The sequence below is a fragment of the Numenius arquata genome, chromosome 3, assembly GCF_964106895.1.
Source record: "Numenius arquata chromosome 3, bNumArq3.hap1.1, whole genome shotgun sequence".
Taxonomy (NCBI): domain Eukaryota; kingdom Metazoa; phylum Chordata; class Aves; order Charadriiformes; family Scolopacidae; genus Numenius; species Numenius arquata.
The window spans coordinates 63,861,158-63,877,726 of NC_133578.1; the positions used below are offsets into that span (position 1 = coordinate 63,861,158).

At 42.7% G+C, this 16,569-nt stretch overlaps 1 protein-coding gene across 1 annotated transcript in view; it reads left to right on the plus strand.

Moving 5' to 3' along the window:
• Nucleotides 1–16,569, plus strand: part of DEPTOR (DEP domain containing MTOR interacting protein) — a 77,614-nt gene that overhangs the window by 35,341 nt on the left and 25,704 nt on the right. Inside the window, exons 5-7 of the mRNA XM_074144752.1 lie at nucleotides 264–442; nucleotides 14,594–14,779; nucleotides 15,428–15,562. Of these exons, the coding sequence (XP_074000853.1) occupies nucleotides 264–442; nucleotides 14,594–14,779; nucleotides 15,428–15,562 (500 nt within the window). The remainder of the gene's footprint in view (nucleotides 1–263; nucleotides 443–14,593; nucleotides 14,780–15,427; nucleotides 15,563–16,569) is intronic.

Consider the following 16,569-nt stretch of genomic DNA (forward strand, 5'->3'; position numbering starts at 1 on the left):
ACTTTTAGAGAAGCTAAAGAACTAAATAGGGGAAATGTGATACTGGAAAACCTTGTTTTCTTTTAGGGAAAAATGAGAAAGCATTAATTTCACACAGGGATACAGAGCCTACGTTTTTTGACTAAGCAATTATAACTCACATCCTAAGTTTAGGTTGATAGCTTGAGGAAAGATTTAGTAAGTCAGTGAAAGGTTCACATCTGGTTGCTTAATATCAGTGAGATTTGCCAGAATAAGTCTTCCAATTTTTTCCCCCATACCAGGCTGATGAGTTCTGAAAATACTCTTCTGCAAGCCAGGGAAGAGGAAGGAGTCAAGTATGAACGGACCTTCGTGGCATCGGAGTTCATTGACTGGCTGATCCAGGAAGGAGAAGCCACTACACGGACTGAAGCAGAGCAGCTCGGCCGCAGACTTTTGGAGCACGGGATTATACAGCACGGTGAGAAATTTACTGCCAGGTAGCAAAAGCTACACCTTTTGTAGTACTTTCTTCAGGACAAATAATGTGGAGGGGCTCTTGTCAAATATGGCCAAGTTTTAGGTAATTTCAGGAAGTAGTCTAGGTAACTTTATTTAATAAAAGGGTGGCTTTTTCAAAAGCTTGTTGTTTTAGTTTGAATTTGGAATTATATAACAACAACATAAGCATGTGGATGAAAATCAATGCTTCTACACTTGTGGTAACTAACTTGTAGAACTTGTTATCAGCAGTACATATAATTGAGGTAAATAGCTGTGTAAAGGATCAAGTAGGGATTAGAATAATAAATAAGCTAAATTTTCTATGTACAATAAAAATACCAGGTTCTGTACATTTTCCTACTTGAAGACAGGAGCAGGGCACAATCTGATGCCAGAAAAGCAGCTTTCCTCTTGGTCATGTTGCAGAGTTGTTCTAGTATGTTTGGGCAAGAAAGAGGGTATTGCTTTCAGGTGAAGTGTTACTATATTTGTCCTGGTGGTGTAACATCTTTGAGGCAGAAGTCAAACATTTCTTCATGGTCCAGCACAACGTGGCTGGCAGATGCACCTTCACCAAGGAGGTCCAAGGGTGGAGGAGACAGAGGAAACAGAGTTTTCTCTCCATACTGCTCCGAGGGTGAAGAAATGAACACTCTGGCACTAAAACCCATTTTACATGTTGTCATCATCTACTCTCAGTGCATGTGCCCTTCTTTGACCAGGCATTTTCCACCGTAAACACGGTGCAGGGCCTCTGGGAGTGATGAAGGGATGCCAGGAGATGACAGAACAAGCTGGCAGTAGCTGTTAGCTACGTTGCTTAACGCACAACGGGAAAGTAATCAGATCCTGGTGATCTGAATGTTGTCAAATCAACACTAATTGTGACAAACAATTCATGATATTAACAAGTTGTTAATATACAAGGTGCTAGATTGACTAGTTTGCTTGTTGCTTTATCAGAAAACCTAGTTTTAAGGAATAGAGAAAAATGGGGGCATAAGTGACCTGCACAGTTCTTTCATGGTTGTAATCTTGCTTACATTATCTCTAGCTTCCAACGACTAGGAGCTACTTCTGAATGTTTACAGTAATCAGCTTCCAGTTCTATAATTACCCCTGTGCTTCCTATGATTTATAAGGTCCAACTGCTTGGAGCTTGACGGACAGGGAAGGTATGCCACCCCTCCTCTTTATAGCATCAATGATTTCATTCCTATTTTTACCCAAGCATTTTTTGTGTATTATATACGACATAAACTTTCCTTAAATAAAATGAGGAAAAGAAAATAAAATACAGAAGTGAGATTTATGCTGCTATTGACATTTTTGCAGAGGAAATAAAGTCAGGACTTGCTACTTGGTGCAAAGCTGGATTTACTTTGCTATTGAAATCTTTCCAGAGTTAAGAAAGTCAGGATGTGGCTTTTATTGCACATCAACCATTGTTTTATTAATGAAAGCAAATGATCAGCAGTGCACATCATCAGGGAAATAATTTTGCCTCTGTTAAGACGAGTTTCAGGGGGGATTCCTGAGCGATGATGGCCCCGCTCACCTTCATGGATTGCCCTGGCCAGTTTTGCACATTTATCCCCTGCCCATCCTCTTCTAGCAGTCAAGAGCTCATGCAAAGGGCTGTCTTAGAGATTTGAAATTGATGAAGTGACCTCGAAAGGGGTGCTGGGACTTGGTTGATTGCTGAGGAAGTGGCCTTCTCACTTCAAGGTATCGTCGTCTTCCTCGCTCAGCTTTTATTGGGGCAAAGGTAACTCAGTGGGGACTTCGCACTGACTTGATGGGGAAGCTGAAAGTAAAATAAAACTGAGTTATGTCCTTGAGATTTATCTTTACCAGTGGACATGCCTTGTGCATCCTCCTAAGCAGGAGATTTCATTCTTCTCTAGATTTTACTGAAATAATTTGTCTAGATAGAGTTAGGAATATTGATGAAAGTACTAGCAGAAATAACACAGAGCTGGTTTGGGGTTCACCTTAGCAAGTGGGTATGATCTGCACATTTTGAAGGTTTATGTAGTGCTGGCTTCCCCTAAGAAGAGAGCTCAAAATGAGAATTCCCAGTACAGATGCAAACTGTACAGATGCTCCCAGTACAGATGCAAACTTGGGGATGCAAACTGTCAAATGGCAGGAGTGGTATTCTCTTCTCCCCACCCCATCTCACTGAGTTCTAGGTCCAATTACAAAAAAGAGAAAAAAAGAAGGTATTTTTCTATCTCTTAGAACAGTAAATTAATTTCACCATACTATGCTCCCTTTGTTTTCTATCTCAGCAGCAGTACCAAGATATTACTTGACACTAATTGGCATCCTTGTTGGCAGAACTACCAGAAAGACTCTCGACTGTGCAGGAGTGGAGAATAAAACATTTTCCTGCCCTAAAGGCAATCTAGCAATATTGTTTGATAGCCACAATATGGGATAAAATAAAGCTTGCTCTACTATTCTTATGAAGTATTTATTACCTTACCTAATGCAATAGAAAGTAATAGAAATAGTTGCATCAAGTTGCCAATCTCAGTAGTAATTTTCCAGCCACAATTGAATTGCGCAATTTATTTTTACTGATACTGACTTTCATTTCAATTACTCAGAGAAGCTCTATTCTGCAGCTGAGATACTGTATTCAAAACAGCTTCCTGTCACATTTATCTTCACTTTAATTGGTCAGACACAAACCAGGTTTCACAAAGGAAATAAACACTGATGCTAATTTTGAAAAGGAAAACAGCGGTTTAAGAGGAATTGTATAAATGCTGTAAAAACATCAAATGTTTCAGTTTAAAAATAATCTTCCTGATCTCTTTGGGTATATATAACTATACATATTTCCCCTGCCATACATGAGAATGATGAAGTGTGCTTAAGTGCTGAATTGCTTCCTTCCAAAATCCCACTGGCGCATGCAAATTGTAACCCACAAACCACCATTTTCACAAATAGGAGCCAGATGTCCTTTCCTATGGACTGGTACTCCCAGGTACAAAATTATAAGTAAATAATAATAATAAAAATGTAGCAGAGTGTTATGCACTGTACATTTCCTGAAGGCTTGTGTTTGCAGTGTAATTGCCAGTGGTCATTCTGCATTTGTGAACACTGATGGTCTTTGCCAGAATATAGGAATAAAGATTGTGCAAACAATTATAAACATGGTGATGCACATTCAATAAGGGCAGGGACAAGAGGTGCACAGAACACTTTCCTCTGTAGAAAAGCCCATTTTTAGTATGGTGAGGTACACAGCTTTGTAATATTAACAGATAAGCCTTTCCTCCAGGAGACAGGATCTTTCCTAGTTCTTCTTCATATGGAAATGGTGAGACTGATTAGCTACTGTGGTCAAAATTCATGTGCAGCAAGAGAAGGAAGTTCTTTGCCTGCTCCAGGGTAGATGAGACCAAAGCGAGGATGGGCTAAGGGTAGGGTAGGCAGAGGAGAGCATGAGCATCCACGCACAGTCACAGCTCTGTCTGGAAAATAGAGATGCTGAGATGTCCAAAGAGGAAAGAGGGTATCCAGAGAGCTCTTTCTGGCATCATTTTTTGCCTCCCACTTGCTGCAGCATTTATGCTGCACCTGCAGTCCCAGCAGCAGAGCACCACCGACGTGACAGGCTAAGTCCTCTCCTCTTCTAAGGACTCTCTGGGTATGGACGCTGGGGGTATGCAGAAACATCTGCATGCCTTGCAGAAAGGTTTAAGGTCTGGAATCTCAAGTGATAAACACTTTCCATTTTAAAATCGGGTTAATACTGTTAAAAGGAACCTATTCCTTCTTAGGATAGCACCTGCACTTTGCAAGATGAATATTTGCATTTCCTCTCTGGCAGCAACCAAATCATAGCACATTTAGAAATACTTTTTCAATATGTTGTGGAGTGTAAGCACGCAGTGATTGCCTAGTACCTCAGACAGTACGGCATGTGCTGCTCTCCTGGTAGAGCCTATGAGAAATGTGGGTCTGAGCTGCTCCCCTTCCCATGCCAGATCACACTCTCTCTCTTCTGCAGAGTCTATTTCCCAAGCTGCTGCTTACCTTTGAGTGCTTGGTGTTATTTCCTCTCTGACATCCCTCCAGCACCATCCTCAGGCCGCGGCCGCTGCATGGTTCAGCATGAAGCAGTTTGCATGGCTGCCCACTGCTCCAGGGGGCGGGGTGTAGCTTCCCAGCCTCAGATCAGTATAAGAACACATGTGTGATGGGTTCTGGAAAGGACATAGACTTTGCTTTCCTGAGCGAGCAAGGAGTGGAAAAATCTCTTTTGGAGATGAGTGGCTAGCAGGTATCTTCTTTGAAACATTTCAATGATGCTAAGATTTTATAATGGTAGCAAATATGTGGTAAGATGTCTTGGGCATGATGTTAGTGTCTTCTGTGCCCACCTCCAATTAGAATACCTTTCAGCTTTAAAAAAGTTTTATTGAGTTAATTGCACTTGGCCAGACCTGGTGGTTGACGGCAGGCACATGTTCTGCTGACTTAGCACACAAGCAGGTGCTTATCACTCTCAAGAGTTAATCTTTTATCAGCAAAACTTCACTGTGAAAATTACTTTCAGAGATAAAAACAAACATTTTGTAGTGACTTAGTGAGAACAGTAAATATTGACATATGCTATCTCCCTGCTGCTGCAGAAAAGCCTTAAAACATATATTTAATTTTCCCTGTTCTTTGCAAGGACTCTGTACCTTTATACAGAAGTATTTCCCTTAACAAGATGACCGGTGCATTTAGTCTTAAACATCAAGATACATGATGCAGTTGAAAGTTTATGATAATTGTAGAAATAGATTAAATAGCTAACAAAGTATTATTTCTTTTGCTTTTGTTGAAAAGCTTTCCCTCATCTAAAATTTCTGTAAATTGTAAATTATGTGTTGCTACATTTACTTTAGACATCCAATTGCTTATGATTAGCTGGCATTTCTTACTTTGTAAGTAAAAACTTGCTATAAAAGTGAAATATACACCTCTTCCTTGATTTGAGATTTCTCTTTGGAACCCTTTTTCTTGGAAATATCAACTGCAGGTAGCAATTTATAAGAGCCATTGAACCATCCCATAAATAATTGAATTAAATGGTCATAGGTTTTCTCCTCCATAATTAACACATAGATTTTTTTATATAATTTTTCCAGTTGATCTAACACCTGGATTACATCAGCTGTTGGATATAGCCAAGCAGTCATTGTGTATACTCTGTGCAAAAAACTAGAAAACATCCCATTTTTACATTTTATCTCAGTAAACCACAAGCCTTCAGTTAGTCTTTGAAGTCCTGCAACACAACTTTGTTTTTATTATAAGCCCGGTTCCCCCTGAGCCGATGCCATGCGGAGGCACTCACTTGTTTATTTGTGTGGCAGTTTTTCCTCAGCAGTTCCCATACATAGGGACAGTAACCTCACCCATGGTAATTCAACTGCTTATGCTAAATCTGGAGACCACTTGGCATATTTTACATGATTTTGCCCTGGTAGGAAAGTAGGAGAGTAAGAATTTTGCATGTGAATATAGTCTTCCATCTTCCTATTCTGTCAGCTTCTCATTGTGCTCTTCTTGCAGTTGCCTTTAGATAAAGCAGGAATTCGTTTGGTTTTTGAAAGAGCCACATGCTCTATGCATTACGTAAATAACACATGAACACTTCTTTTCATATTAACTACCAAATTCTATTTTTCTGACAGAGAATGGGTTTCAGTTTTTAACAGCTGCAACAAAAAAAAAAGACACCCAGATGGGCCTTTTCATCTTCTGCTTCCCTTGCCACAGACTGTACTTTCCATACTTTATTTGGAAGCAAAGAAAAGCAGTTGGCTATGTTCTGTAAACTTGCTAAATTAAAGACGATAAATCCTCATATACAAACTGAAAAGACTGCTGAAATGTGTGTGATTCAACACTGGCTTTTCATGCTAGAGTAAGTCGCGTGTATTTGAAAATAGGCTGCAAATAGATGGCAAACCTACTGGAAAGACAATATGTATATAGAAACACTTTATCTGCATACCTATTTTAAGGCAGTTGAAACGAAATGCTAATGCACTGAGCAGAACATACCACTTTAATATGAGCAGGATAGTCTGTATTTCAGTTCCCAAGGAAATTTTGACAGTTCTCTGTCGTAACCCTGATGCTTTAAAGGCAGTAGAAAAGTTGTCTAGACTTTTTTTGCACGACATGAATATACCACAGTTCATTGAAACAGCTCAGGAGATGAGGTTTTCTAATTATACCACCGCTTTTTTTCTGGACTCACTTACAGGTCCAGGACCTACTTACTTCTAGACACACTGGCTTCACCCTTAGCTAGGACGAGCTGGAACAGCTCGTATTTCAGGGCCAAGGTCTACCTTACAGTTTTATATGGGAGAGTTGACGGAAACTAGAGCATTTCAAGCTTAGATCCATTGCCCGTTCAAAGTGAATTCCTTGTAATCCAAGTGAGAAAACAATACCATTTAGTACAGCTGCACTGCCAAGAGTTTGACATGCTGGTTGAGTACATTTGCAGGTGGTCTTATCTACAGTCTACATAGCATATATACATTCATAAAAGGTGGAAGTGCAAGTGTTATGTTTATGTGGTGCAGGGAATCAAAGACCCAAGGCCCTATGCTCGCTGAACATCTGTAGTCTCTTTCCTTGACTTGAGGGAGCTCCAAGCAGGTGGAATTCATCAATGTGTAAAAGGAAACTAATCTGAATAGGTGCCATTATTAAAATGCATTTGCAGATGCCAGATTAGCTTTAGAAAAACAGGAAGGCTCTGAGAGGAGTGGGAAGAGCATTGTCCAATGCAGAATAAAGTGTCGGTGATTCTCCCCTGGCCGCACGTGCGCTGGTGCAAGGCAGGAGTGAAAGAGAGATGGGCACGAGTGGTGAGTTGTGTGGCAGAGGTGGTCAGCATGGAGCTGGGGTGAGGACCAGCTGACAGCCCATGCGGGTCTCAGCAGCTGGTCAGTGTTTTCCAAGCTCGTGGGCTCACTCTTCCTCTGCGGAAGCCAAAGTGGACACACACACTTCCACTGCTTCTCTGGCAAGGGACCGAAACTGAGCTGGCAAAAGGCCTGAGGCACAGAGGAGACGGGCTCAGCAAGCTGCTCTCCAAGGAGAGAGGCATTTTTTTAAGGAACCGTTATTTTACAGTGGTGATTTGTTTCCTTCCCTTTTAAACACTGGTTCTGCTTAGGAGAGGGGAGCGAGGAAGCAAAAGGACACAAGGCTGGAGCCAGGCCCTTCCCCAGGCACACTTTGGGTGCTGGTGGGAGCAGCTCAGGCTATGCCCTCCTTCAGATAAACCAGCAACCACCTGTCACTCCCTGGAGCCCACCAGTGTGTGTCTCATCATCCTGCATACGTCAGCTCCTTTGGGGCAATGTCCTGCCACTTTAGAGGTCAAAACTGGTATGGTCATCTATGACTTGCTATATGAAGGTGCAGACCATTGCAGCCAGTGAAGGTGAAGGTTCAGAATCATAGAATCACAGAATGGTTAGAGTTGGAAGGGACCTTAAAGGTCATCAAATTCCAACCTCCCCTGCCATGGGCAGGGACACCTCCCACTAGACCAGGTTGCTCAAAGCCCCATCCAGCCTGGCCTTGAACACTTCCAGGGATGGGGCAGCCACAACTTCTCTGGGCAACCTGTTCCAGTGTCTCATCACCCTCAGAATAAAGAATTTCATCCTAATATCTAATCTAAATCTTCCCTCTTTGAGTTTAAAACCATTACCCCTTGTCCTATCGCTACACTCCCTAATAAAGAGTCCCTCTCCAGCTTTCCTGTAGGCCCCTTAAGGTACTGGAAGGCTTCTATAAGGTGCTCTAACCCTCTGATCATCTTCGTAGCCCTCCTCTGGACCCGTTCCAATAAGTCCATGTCCTTCTTACGTTGGGAGCTCCAAAACTGGAGACAGTACTCCAGGTGGGGCCTCAACAGAGCGGAGGAGAGGGGCAGAATCACCTCCCTCCACCTGCAGCTAGGAAACTACCTCAGAGAAAAGATAAAGTATACTTGCGAGTAGACTGGGGCCGCTGGCTCGTGCAGGGAAAGGCTTGGGAATGTGTTGTACACCGCTGGAACGAGTTCAGTGCTGCTTTTGTCTTTAAGTGAGGAGAGACATGACATATCAGCGCTGAAAACTCCATATACTCTGCTAATGCTTTTATAACCTCTTCCTCTTAACCCCAGCGCAAGCTCATGCTCACACAAACAAACAAGCGCACACTTCAACATGTCCTTCGCTCTCTTGAGAAAAGCTGCTCATCCGGCTCCTCGGGGAACTTTGATCTCTTTCCCAGCGCTCCCTTGACGCGGAGCAGCCGTTCCCCGGCTCCAGGCGCGGGCTCGCCTGGTGACAGCCTTGTGGTTCTGAGGACGTGCAGAGCAGCTGGAGTCCGTCGCTGGGTCTGGCCTACTGGGAACTGCAGCTTTCGGCTGGTAGAAAGCATTCATCGCTGCGGAGGAGATGTACACAGATTATTAGCGTTAAAAATCATGGGGAGTTGAAGTGGTGGGAGGGATTTGGGGGAAAAGCCAGTTATGAAAATGGCCTGATTTTTAAGGCATGAGTCACACCATTTATTAAAATAGGCTTTTGTACTTTCTAAAGCCTCCTCAGTTCTATGAAATCAATGTAAAGCTAATATTTCTCTCTCTGCTCTGCATCAGCCTCCTTGCAAAAGAAGAAAAGAAAAGGCTGTTTGAGCCTGTTGCAGATCCCAGGATTTTATGTCAGAATTAGAAGCTGAAAGAAGATTTGCATGGACATTGCAATTTATATTTTATGTATCTGGACAGAAACGGTGAAGCAGTCAGGCACAAGAACCACCAAAGCTGCAACATTAGGTGCTCCCCGTCTGAGAAATGCCAAAATAAATAGTCTGATTTTTCTCTTCTTAACAGTAATGTAAATGGGGCATCACCAGCTAAAATCCTTGCCGATTAAGTTTGCAAACTCTATGAATAGATGAGACAGTGTACAAATAATTGAACTCTAGTAGTTAAATGGTCATTACCCAAAAAGAGGTGTGTTTTCCTATAACTGATGGTATAACTAGAAGGCAATACATCTAGGAAATGAGAATACAGGCTCCGCTCGCTGGTGTGAATCAATGCTGTGCAGGGGAAGGAGGATGCACGGGGCACAAGTTGTTCCCAGTTTCTGCTTTCCGTGCTGTACGGCTGCATTAACTGTTACTGTGAGCCTGAGTTGTACAGAAAGGAGGACAGCAAGTAACAGAAGGGGCATGAGGTTGTAACCGTGAGCATACCATCTGATAGCCGCATCTTAGGAAGGGTAAAGAAAATCTGAAGAGGCTTTGAGGATGGCTAAAAAAAGAGTCAGAACTTAAGGGGTGTTGTTTATTAAGCTGATCGAAGATGTGTCTGAGGCTTGACTTCTTTACACAGATTTCTGACCAGATCTTTTGTGACTTTCTGATGAAGGTGTGTCAAAGTCCAGGGATTAGCAGCTAACGTCAAACAAATTTAGCCTCGAGTTAAATCTTTATTGCCTGGCAGGGAAAGTGACTGAAGGCTTGAACAGCTTGGAAGGGGAAGAGTAAAGTGGTCATTACAGGCTACTTTTAAAAGAAGATTAAACTATAGTTTAGTAGGATTAAAAGACAGTTTTTACGTTCTGTTTCTGGAAGAAATTTTGTGGCCTGTGTTTGCGGAAGATTAGACCAGTGGGTTGTGACCGTACCTTCAAAGTTTGACATCGGTGACTATGAATTAATGTTGGTGCCTTTCCTTACAGGGCCAGAAGTTCTCTTGATTCACTTTTGTGATTTTGCAGGTTGCCAGTCACCGTGTATTTTCTTTACTCTCTTTGGCACAGTTTCTTTCTATTTCATAAGGTGCACACTTTAACATGAACATGTTGCCACATGAGCACCGGTGAGTTAAATTGGATTGAAAAACCCGTGAAGTCACCCCGTCTTGCTCTTTACATCACCCCCATCATGTACAAATACAGGTCCTGATCCTTGTCAGCCATGGCCTGACAATTTAAGACAAACTGAAATGGGTGTCAGTTCCCTATCCAGAGGCAGAAGCTTCCATAAGAGGGACAGATACTGGGAGCAGGAGCCTTGTTGGGGCACCACAAGTTTATCTGCTGCTGCCTAAGTCAACATTCCGTGTTAGCTCGAGGTAACAACCTTGACATTACCTTTAAAGAAATCCCTCCCAAGCAAGTCTGTGCAGCCCTCTCAGCTTTGTGCAATCAACTTGGAAAAGTTTTTCACTCCCCCTTTTCTCTGCTGATTGCAGCGAAACACGGACTGTTAGAGCAGCTGAGAGAGCACCCATGTCTGCTCCGCTACCTCTCACCCGGTGTGTACCAAGAGTAACAAACCCAGCCTTCTGTGCCTGCTCTGCCTCCAGCATTCACGTCCTTGTGATTTATTGAGGGCGAGGGCACGCATAGCTCCTCCTGGTTAACGCTGTAACTCCGCCACTGCACCTGAGGAGCAATTCAGAGACGGCCTGCACCGGCATCTGCCTCCTCCTCCTCAACCTCTTCCTTCTGATCTGTGGTCTGGAAATCCCTTTTTTCCGCACCATTCCAGATAGACTCACCCTTAGGCAGAGTCCCAGAATGGACATTTCATCCCAAATCATGAATACGTAAGAAAGTTGATAATAAAAAAAAAAAACAACAAATATAGCCCCACGGTGCACACCAATAATTTTGGTGAGATATTTTATTTCATGATGTATGTACAAGGAGGCAGTTTGAGCTAACTACTCCTGTTTATTTTTTGAGCTTCTCCTTAAATGTACATAAATATTATCTTTTAGTTAAGGAATGTGCAGAAAGTTACCTGGTGCTACAAATACGCTATTTGCCCAAACCAAGGCTGCACGCTGTTATTCTAACATGCTCACATGAAATATGAACTATCAGTAGAAATGAGGAATTAAACTATGAAAATCAATGAGCACTCCAGACTCTGTACTAATCCTACTTGTAATAAACATTCTGGCTACAAACCCTTTGTTGTATAAATCATATACAAATATTCTGCAACATATAATCATTGGTTTTATCTTTTCCACTTGTATTCATTTATTGTAGAAAAATTCACCCTTCCATGGACTGAAATAGTTACAGGAGGGATTAATTATGTCAATGTAAGACCTAAACTTCGCTATTGTAAATATGTAATGTTATGATATTTCAGTCAAAACAAGTATTGTTATTCTAAAATATGTTTAGTATCTCGGCATAAAAAAGTTTATATTATATAGTTTCATAGTCAAGAATGATTCTTGAATTTCAGAGTGCTTTAGGATGTCTGCAACACAAGTGTGTGTTGATCTCTGATTATCATAATTTCTGAGGACTGTCAGAGCACTTCAGTTAATAACACAAACAGAGCAGAATAGTTTTACTTAAGAATTGTAGTGCCATAATATTTAACTTGAATCAGAAACTATACTGATATTTCTTACATTGCAAATGGTTGGCAACAGTAATTCTACTTCCAAGGGAGTATTAGTGGGGATCTAGTTCATTTAAGATTATGAATCTAAGTAATGTGCTGATCTTGTAGATCAAGGTCAGTGTCTTTTTAAGTTTAAGGGAACTCTTTAAGATGTCATAAAAAAAAAAAAAAGGAAATTTTTTTTGTATTTGCATTAGGTTATTCTAGTAATGTGGTAGGATATTGGTAGATATTGCTACTTATTGTGTCAGTGATATGACAATGAGACTGATAGCTGTGAACACCTATGTATTAACTCTGCCTCTGATAGCAAATCCTTTGGTGGATGTAGGCAAATCTCCAAATCTCTCCTCCATTTCCACTCTTCAAAAACAGTGGTCGTTAGTAAGTGTTGTTTAATAGTATCTCATACTATACGTGTCCAAAATGATAGCACAGCAGCAGTGTGTGCCTGCAATATTTAACATGTCAGAACATAGCAATGAATTGCTTGCAATGCTAAATTTGACTTAGCAAAGCCATTGTGCTCACTGAAGATGCACGCGGCTGATTTGAAGAAACAACAGGTTTAGCACCAAAATGACGCCAAGAGGCCCTGGCTCTTCGGAAGCTCTTTGGCAGAACCAGACAATGTAGGTAACAGGGGTATTTTCTGTAGATAGTACTTGAAACATTGCAGTTTGGCTAACTGGCATGACCTCTCTGCTTTATTCATTAAAAAAAAGGTAGAATTTCAAAACTCTACCTTTTACCAAAACTGTAAAAGAAATGCCCTGCAGCCTATGCTACACTGTGGGAATCTGGGGCAGAGAGTCTGCGTGGCAGCTCAGGCACAAGCACGGGCAGTTGAGAAAGCTTCTGTGTCCTGATTATTCCTGGTGTCCCAAAGGCAAAAGTCCATTTGTACAGTGTCCGCTCTCTGACAGTGGCCCAGGCAGCCAAGAGAAGTGCTTCTTTGCAAGATGGACTCATGGTCTGACTCCATATGGCAGTTTCTGTATCCATATGGAGGACTGTGCCGAGGACCATGGCTAGGACCAGCCTCTTCTTTATTGTCTGGATGATGATAACTTATTTGACATCGCTGCCATAAATATTCTTTCTGAGACCACCAGCTGCTGCAGAAGGTGGCTGGGCTTTTTCCTCTTTGAGGCTATTCCTTCAGCTCATATGCACCAAATGACATACCATAAGTTTATGTCTAAATACAGCCTTTTTTGCAAGGCTAACATGTATGTGGTCTACTTCTTCAGGGCTCATGGTGAGCAATCTGGGACACATGGATGTATTAAAAAGGGATGAGAGCAAGAAAGATTGAGTTGAGGATGAAGACAAAGGGAAAGCAGTCCAGCAGGGCTCCAAACTCTGGAACTGGTGTAGCAACTTGGGCTCTGCTGCAGCACCTTGGGCTCTGCTGCTTTTGGACACCACGTGCTGGGCAGAGCTGAGACCAAGGTGGAAGTTTGGTGGCTGCGGTAGAAGGCTGAGGCCAAATGACTGGGTCATGCACTCAAAGACTTGGCCGATGTTGGAGTGCATATCTATGTTGTTGTTTACACTTTACGTATAAATATGTATGACCCACCAGTACTTACAATTAGTATCAGAAGAAATGCAATTTATGAACTAGGTGAATCCAGAATCTAGATCCTTCATGGAAAAGGTCAGCTGTGAGAAATAATTTCTGTGGAATGTGATCACTAGGTGAAGGTGTAGAAAATGCAGCCAAAACGTCTACTGCAGGTGTTTAAGACGCTGCAGTACTAATGCAGGGAGTGCTCCAAAGGGCTTTCCTGCCGTCAAGCCCTGAAGGAGTCAGAGCTCTTCGAGGACCTGGCACAGAGCTCCATCCAACTGCTGCATTTTGTGTTGCTATTAAGATGCAGCATCAGTGGCAGTGAACACGCAGAGGTTACGGCGATGCTGCAGTCTGCGGGTTGGCTCAGCGCACTTGCTCTGACACCAGCAACCTGGGATTTGCTCTCAGTGTCAAAACAGGTTGTAATTAAGACTTCTGTTCATTATGTAAAAAATGAGTTTTGGCCGGGTGCCTGTTCCCAAACCTTGCGTATCCGTGCAAAGGGGAGGAAGTGGCCTGCAGGAAGCGTCTGGGACACGGTGTCTGTGGTGAACAAGACAGAGGAAATAAATACACAGGTCTCGATTCTTTGCTGCCCTGGAGCTCCAAGCGGGGTAGTCAGTCAGAGCCCCCAGGGGCTGCCCTTCACTGATGAATTTACAAAAAACTCGATGTAGGGAGCTCGATGTAGTGACCAGCAGCACCAATCGGCATACAGAGGAGCATGCGTGGAGATGGACCATTATGCAGCCCGTCACGGAAAGATAAAGTACTTCCATTTCCACTTGACAAAAAGAAGTGCTTGTCATTAATCAAGGTAGTGTAAAAGATTCCTCTCAGCAGTGGCCACTAAAGTTTCTGCTTTGTTATCATGCTATAAAAGCATGTATATCGAGGCTACCCATGTGAAGCTGACCACCCTTCTCCTTCTTCTGAGTCTGCAGAGGGGAAGAGGAGCCCTCTCAGTGTTGCTTCCTTCCAGTGAGGCGTGAGTGCACACACTGCAGATTGCAGTGCTCTGATTTCAGTCCTACCAGGCACAGACCTTCTATCCATTTCTTTTCCCAGTGTCCAACAAGCACCATTTTATGGACAGCAACTTGCTCTACCAGTGCAGAATGAATTTCCGCCGGCGACGGCGATTAATGGAGCTCCTCACAGAGAAATCTCGCTTGATGCCAGAAAGCCATGACAGCCCGTTTTGCCTGCGCAAGCAGAACCATGACAACAGAAAACACACCACTTTTCTCTCAGGTGACTCATCAACTATACTGCTGTTGATAGGGTGACTCCATGGGATGTCAAACAATCCTTTTTGGGTGAAGGGTTTCAGCGTTTATCTGAAAAAAGCAGGGCAGGGGGTCATGTGTCATTGTTCAAAGGGATTGTCCATCCACTCAATTTACCAAATCTTTAGCTCCTTGGGAGGGTTTTGTGCCTTTATCAATAGAGTGATGTCAGATGCTGATCAAAAATCAGTATCCATGAACAAACAGAACTGCTTAAAATCCCACCAAGCCCAAAGTAATTTGTTATATATTCTATGTGGAGTTTTTGAGAAGAGTAAAAGTGAGGGGAAGGGGTCCTGCACCATTTGCTCTACAGCAATATCTAGCAAGAACCAAAAGAATAAATGGGAAGTAGAAGGAAAAATGGAAGAAATTATTTCTCTATATTGAAATCCCTCCTAGAAGACACTGCAATGGGAGCAGTTCAGCCATCATGTTAGCTACAGCATACATGAGTATATCATACTCATGCAGTGACTCTTCTGTGTAAAACACGCTAACGCCTTCCCAGTGTGGTCAGCAAAAGTGTGGCTTATTGCTATTGTTTTAAAGAAACTAGGTTCAATAGTTGATACCAGTTCTCTTTCTCTCTGTATTTTCTCTCTGTTTCTAGTGAGTCCCACCAAGGAGATAAAGATCGTGTCAGCAGTACGGAGGAGCAGCATGAGTAGCTGTGGCAGCAGCGGGTACTTCAGCAGCAGCCCGACACTCAGCAGCAGCCCCCCAGTGCTCTGCAACCCGAAGTCTGGTGAGCACCAGCATCGCTTACCATGCACGGGAGCCAGGGCGCAGGCATCTGGCTGGGGAGGAGGCCACATGAAGAATGCCCAACATCACATCTAAGTTTATCTTTTCAAGGATACATTAAAAATTCACAGCACCACAGGTTTTGTAGGCCAGAGGGGACTATTAACATCTTGTAGCCTGAAGTCCTGCTGAACACAAGCCAGATGTCTGCCTCCAATAATCTCTACATCAAGCCCATAATTGTGGTTTGAGCTGCAGTTTATCTCTTAGGAGGACATGCAGTCAGAGACACAGATTTGCCTCTTCATTGCCAAGCTCTGAACCGATTCAACTCTCCTCCTAGAGACATTCCTTTAGTGCAAGTCAGAGGAGAGTTTAACTATCCAGTGGCCACTTGAGTTGCTGTGAAATAATACAGCTCAGAAAACAACAGCAGCATTGTTTCAGTCTGTTAGGGACTATTTCAACATTTGGGGTTTTTGTTTAGGTCTTACACTGGTCTGTTTAGGAAGGTAAGAGTAGTGTTGGAGCTTATTTTCCTTTTGAAAGGATTTCCTATCCTATGCCGGAAGGTTAAACACACCCATTCTTCCACAGTTTGCTTAAAATTGTTTCTTACTGTACATCTGGGAAAGGAAAAAGAGACCAGGATAGATATTGTTTCCAGCCTCTCCGTTTTCCTTAGAAACAGCTCTGAATTTCAAAGCAGAGTCCCTGCTGCCCTTCGTGCTCTTTATTATTTCAAATTTACCGGGTCTGTGCTGACAGTGTGGGGAGCGTTGTGCAATGGGGGAAGGCTTCAGTAGCTATGGTATGCTTTCAAAGGGATGCTGGCATTTGAAATGATTACTAGAAAATCCCTCAAGCACTATATGAATCCTGTTCAAAACATTGACAATTTACTCTGGAGACAAGTGAGCTAAAGTGCATTTCATTCCTCCTGTGCAGAGCGGCCATCAGAAAAAAAGGCATAGTTATGGGGACATTTTCTTTCTTTCTCCTTTTAGC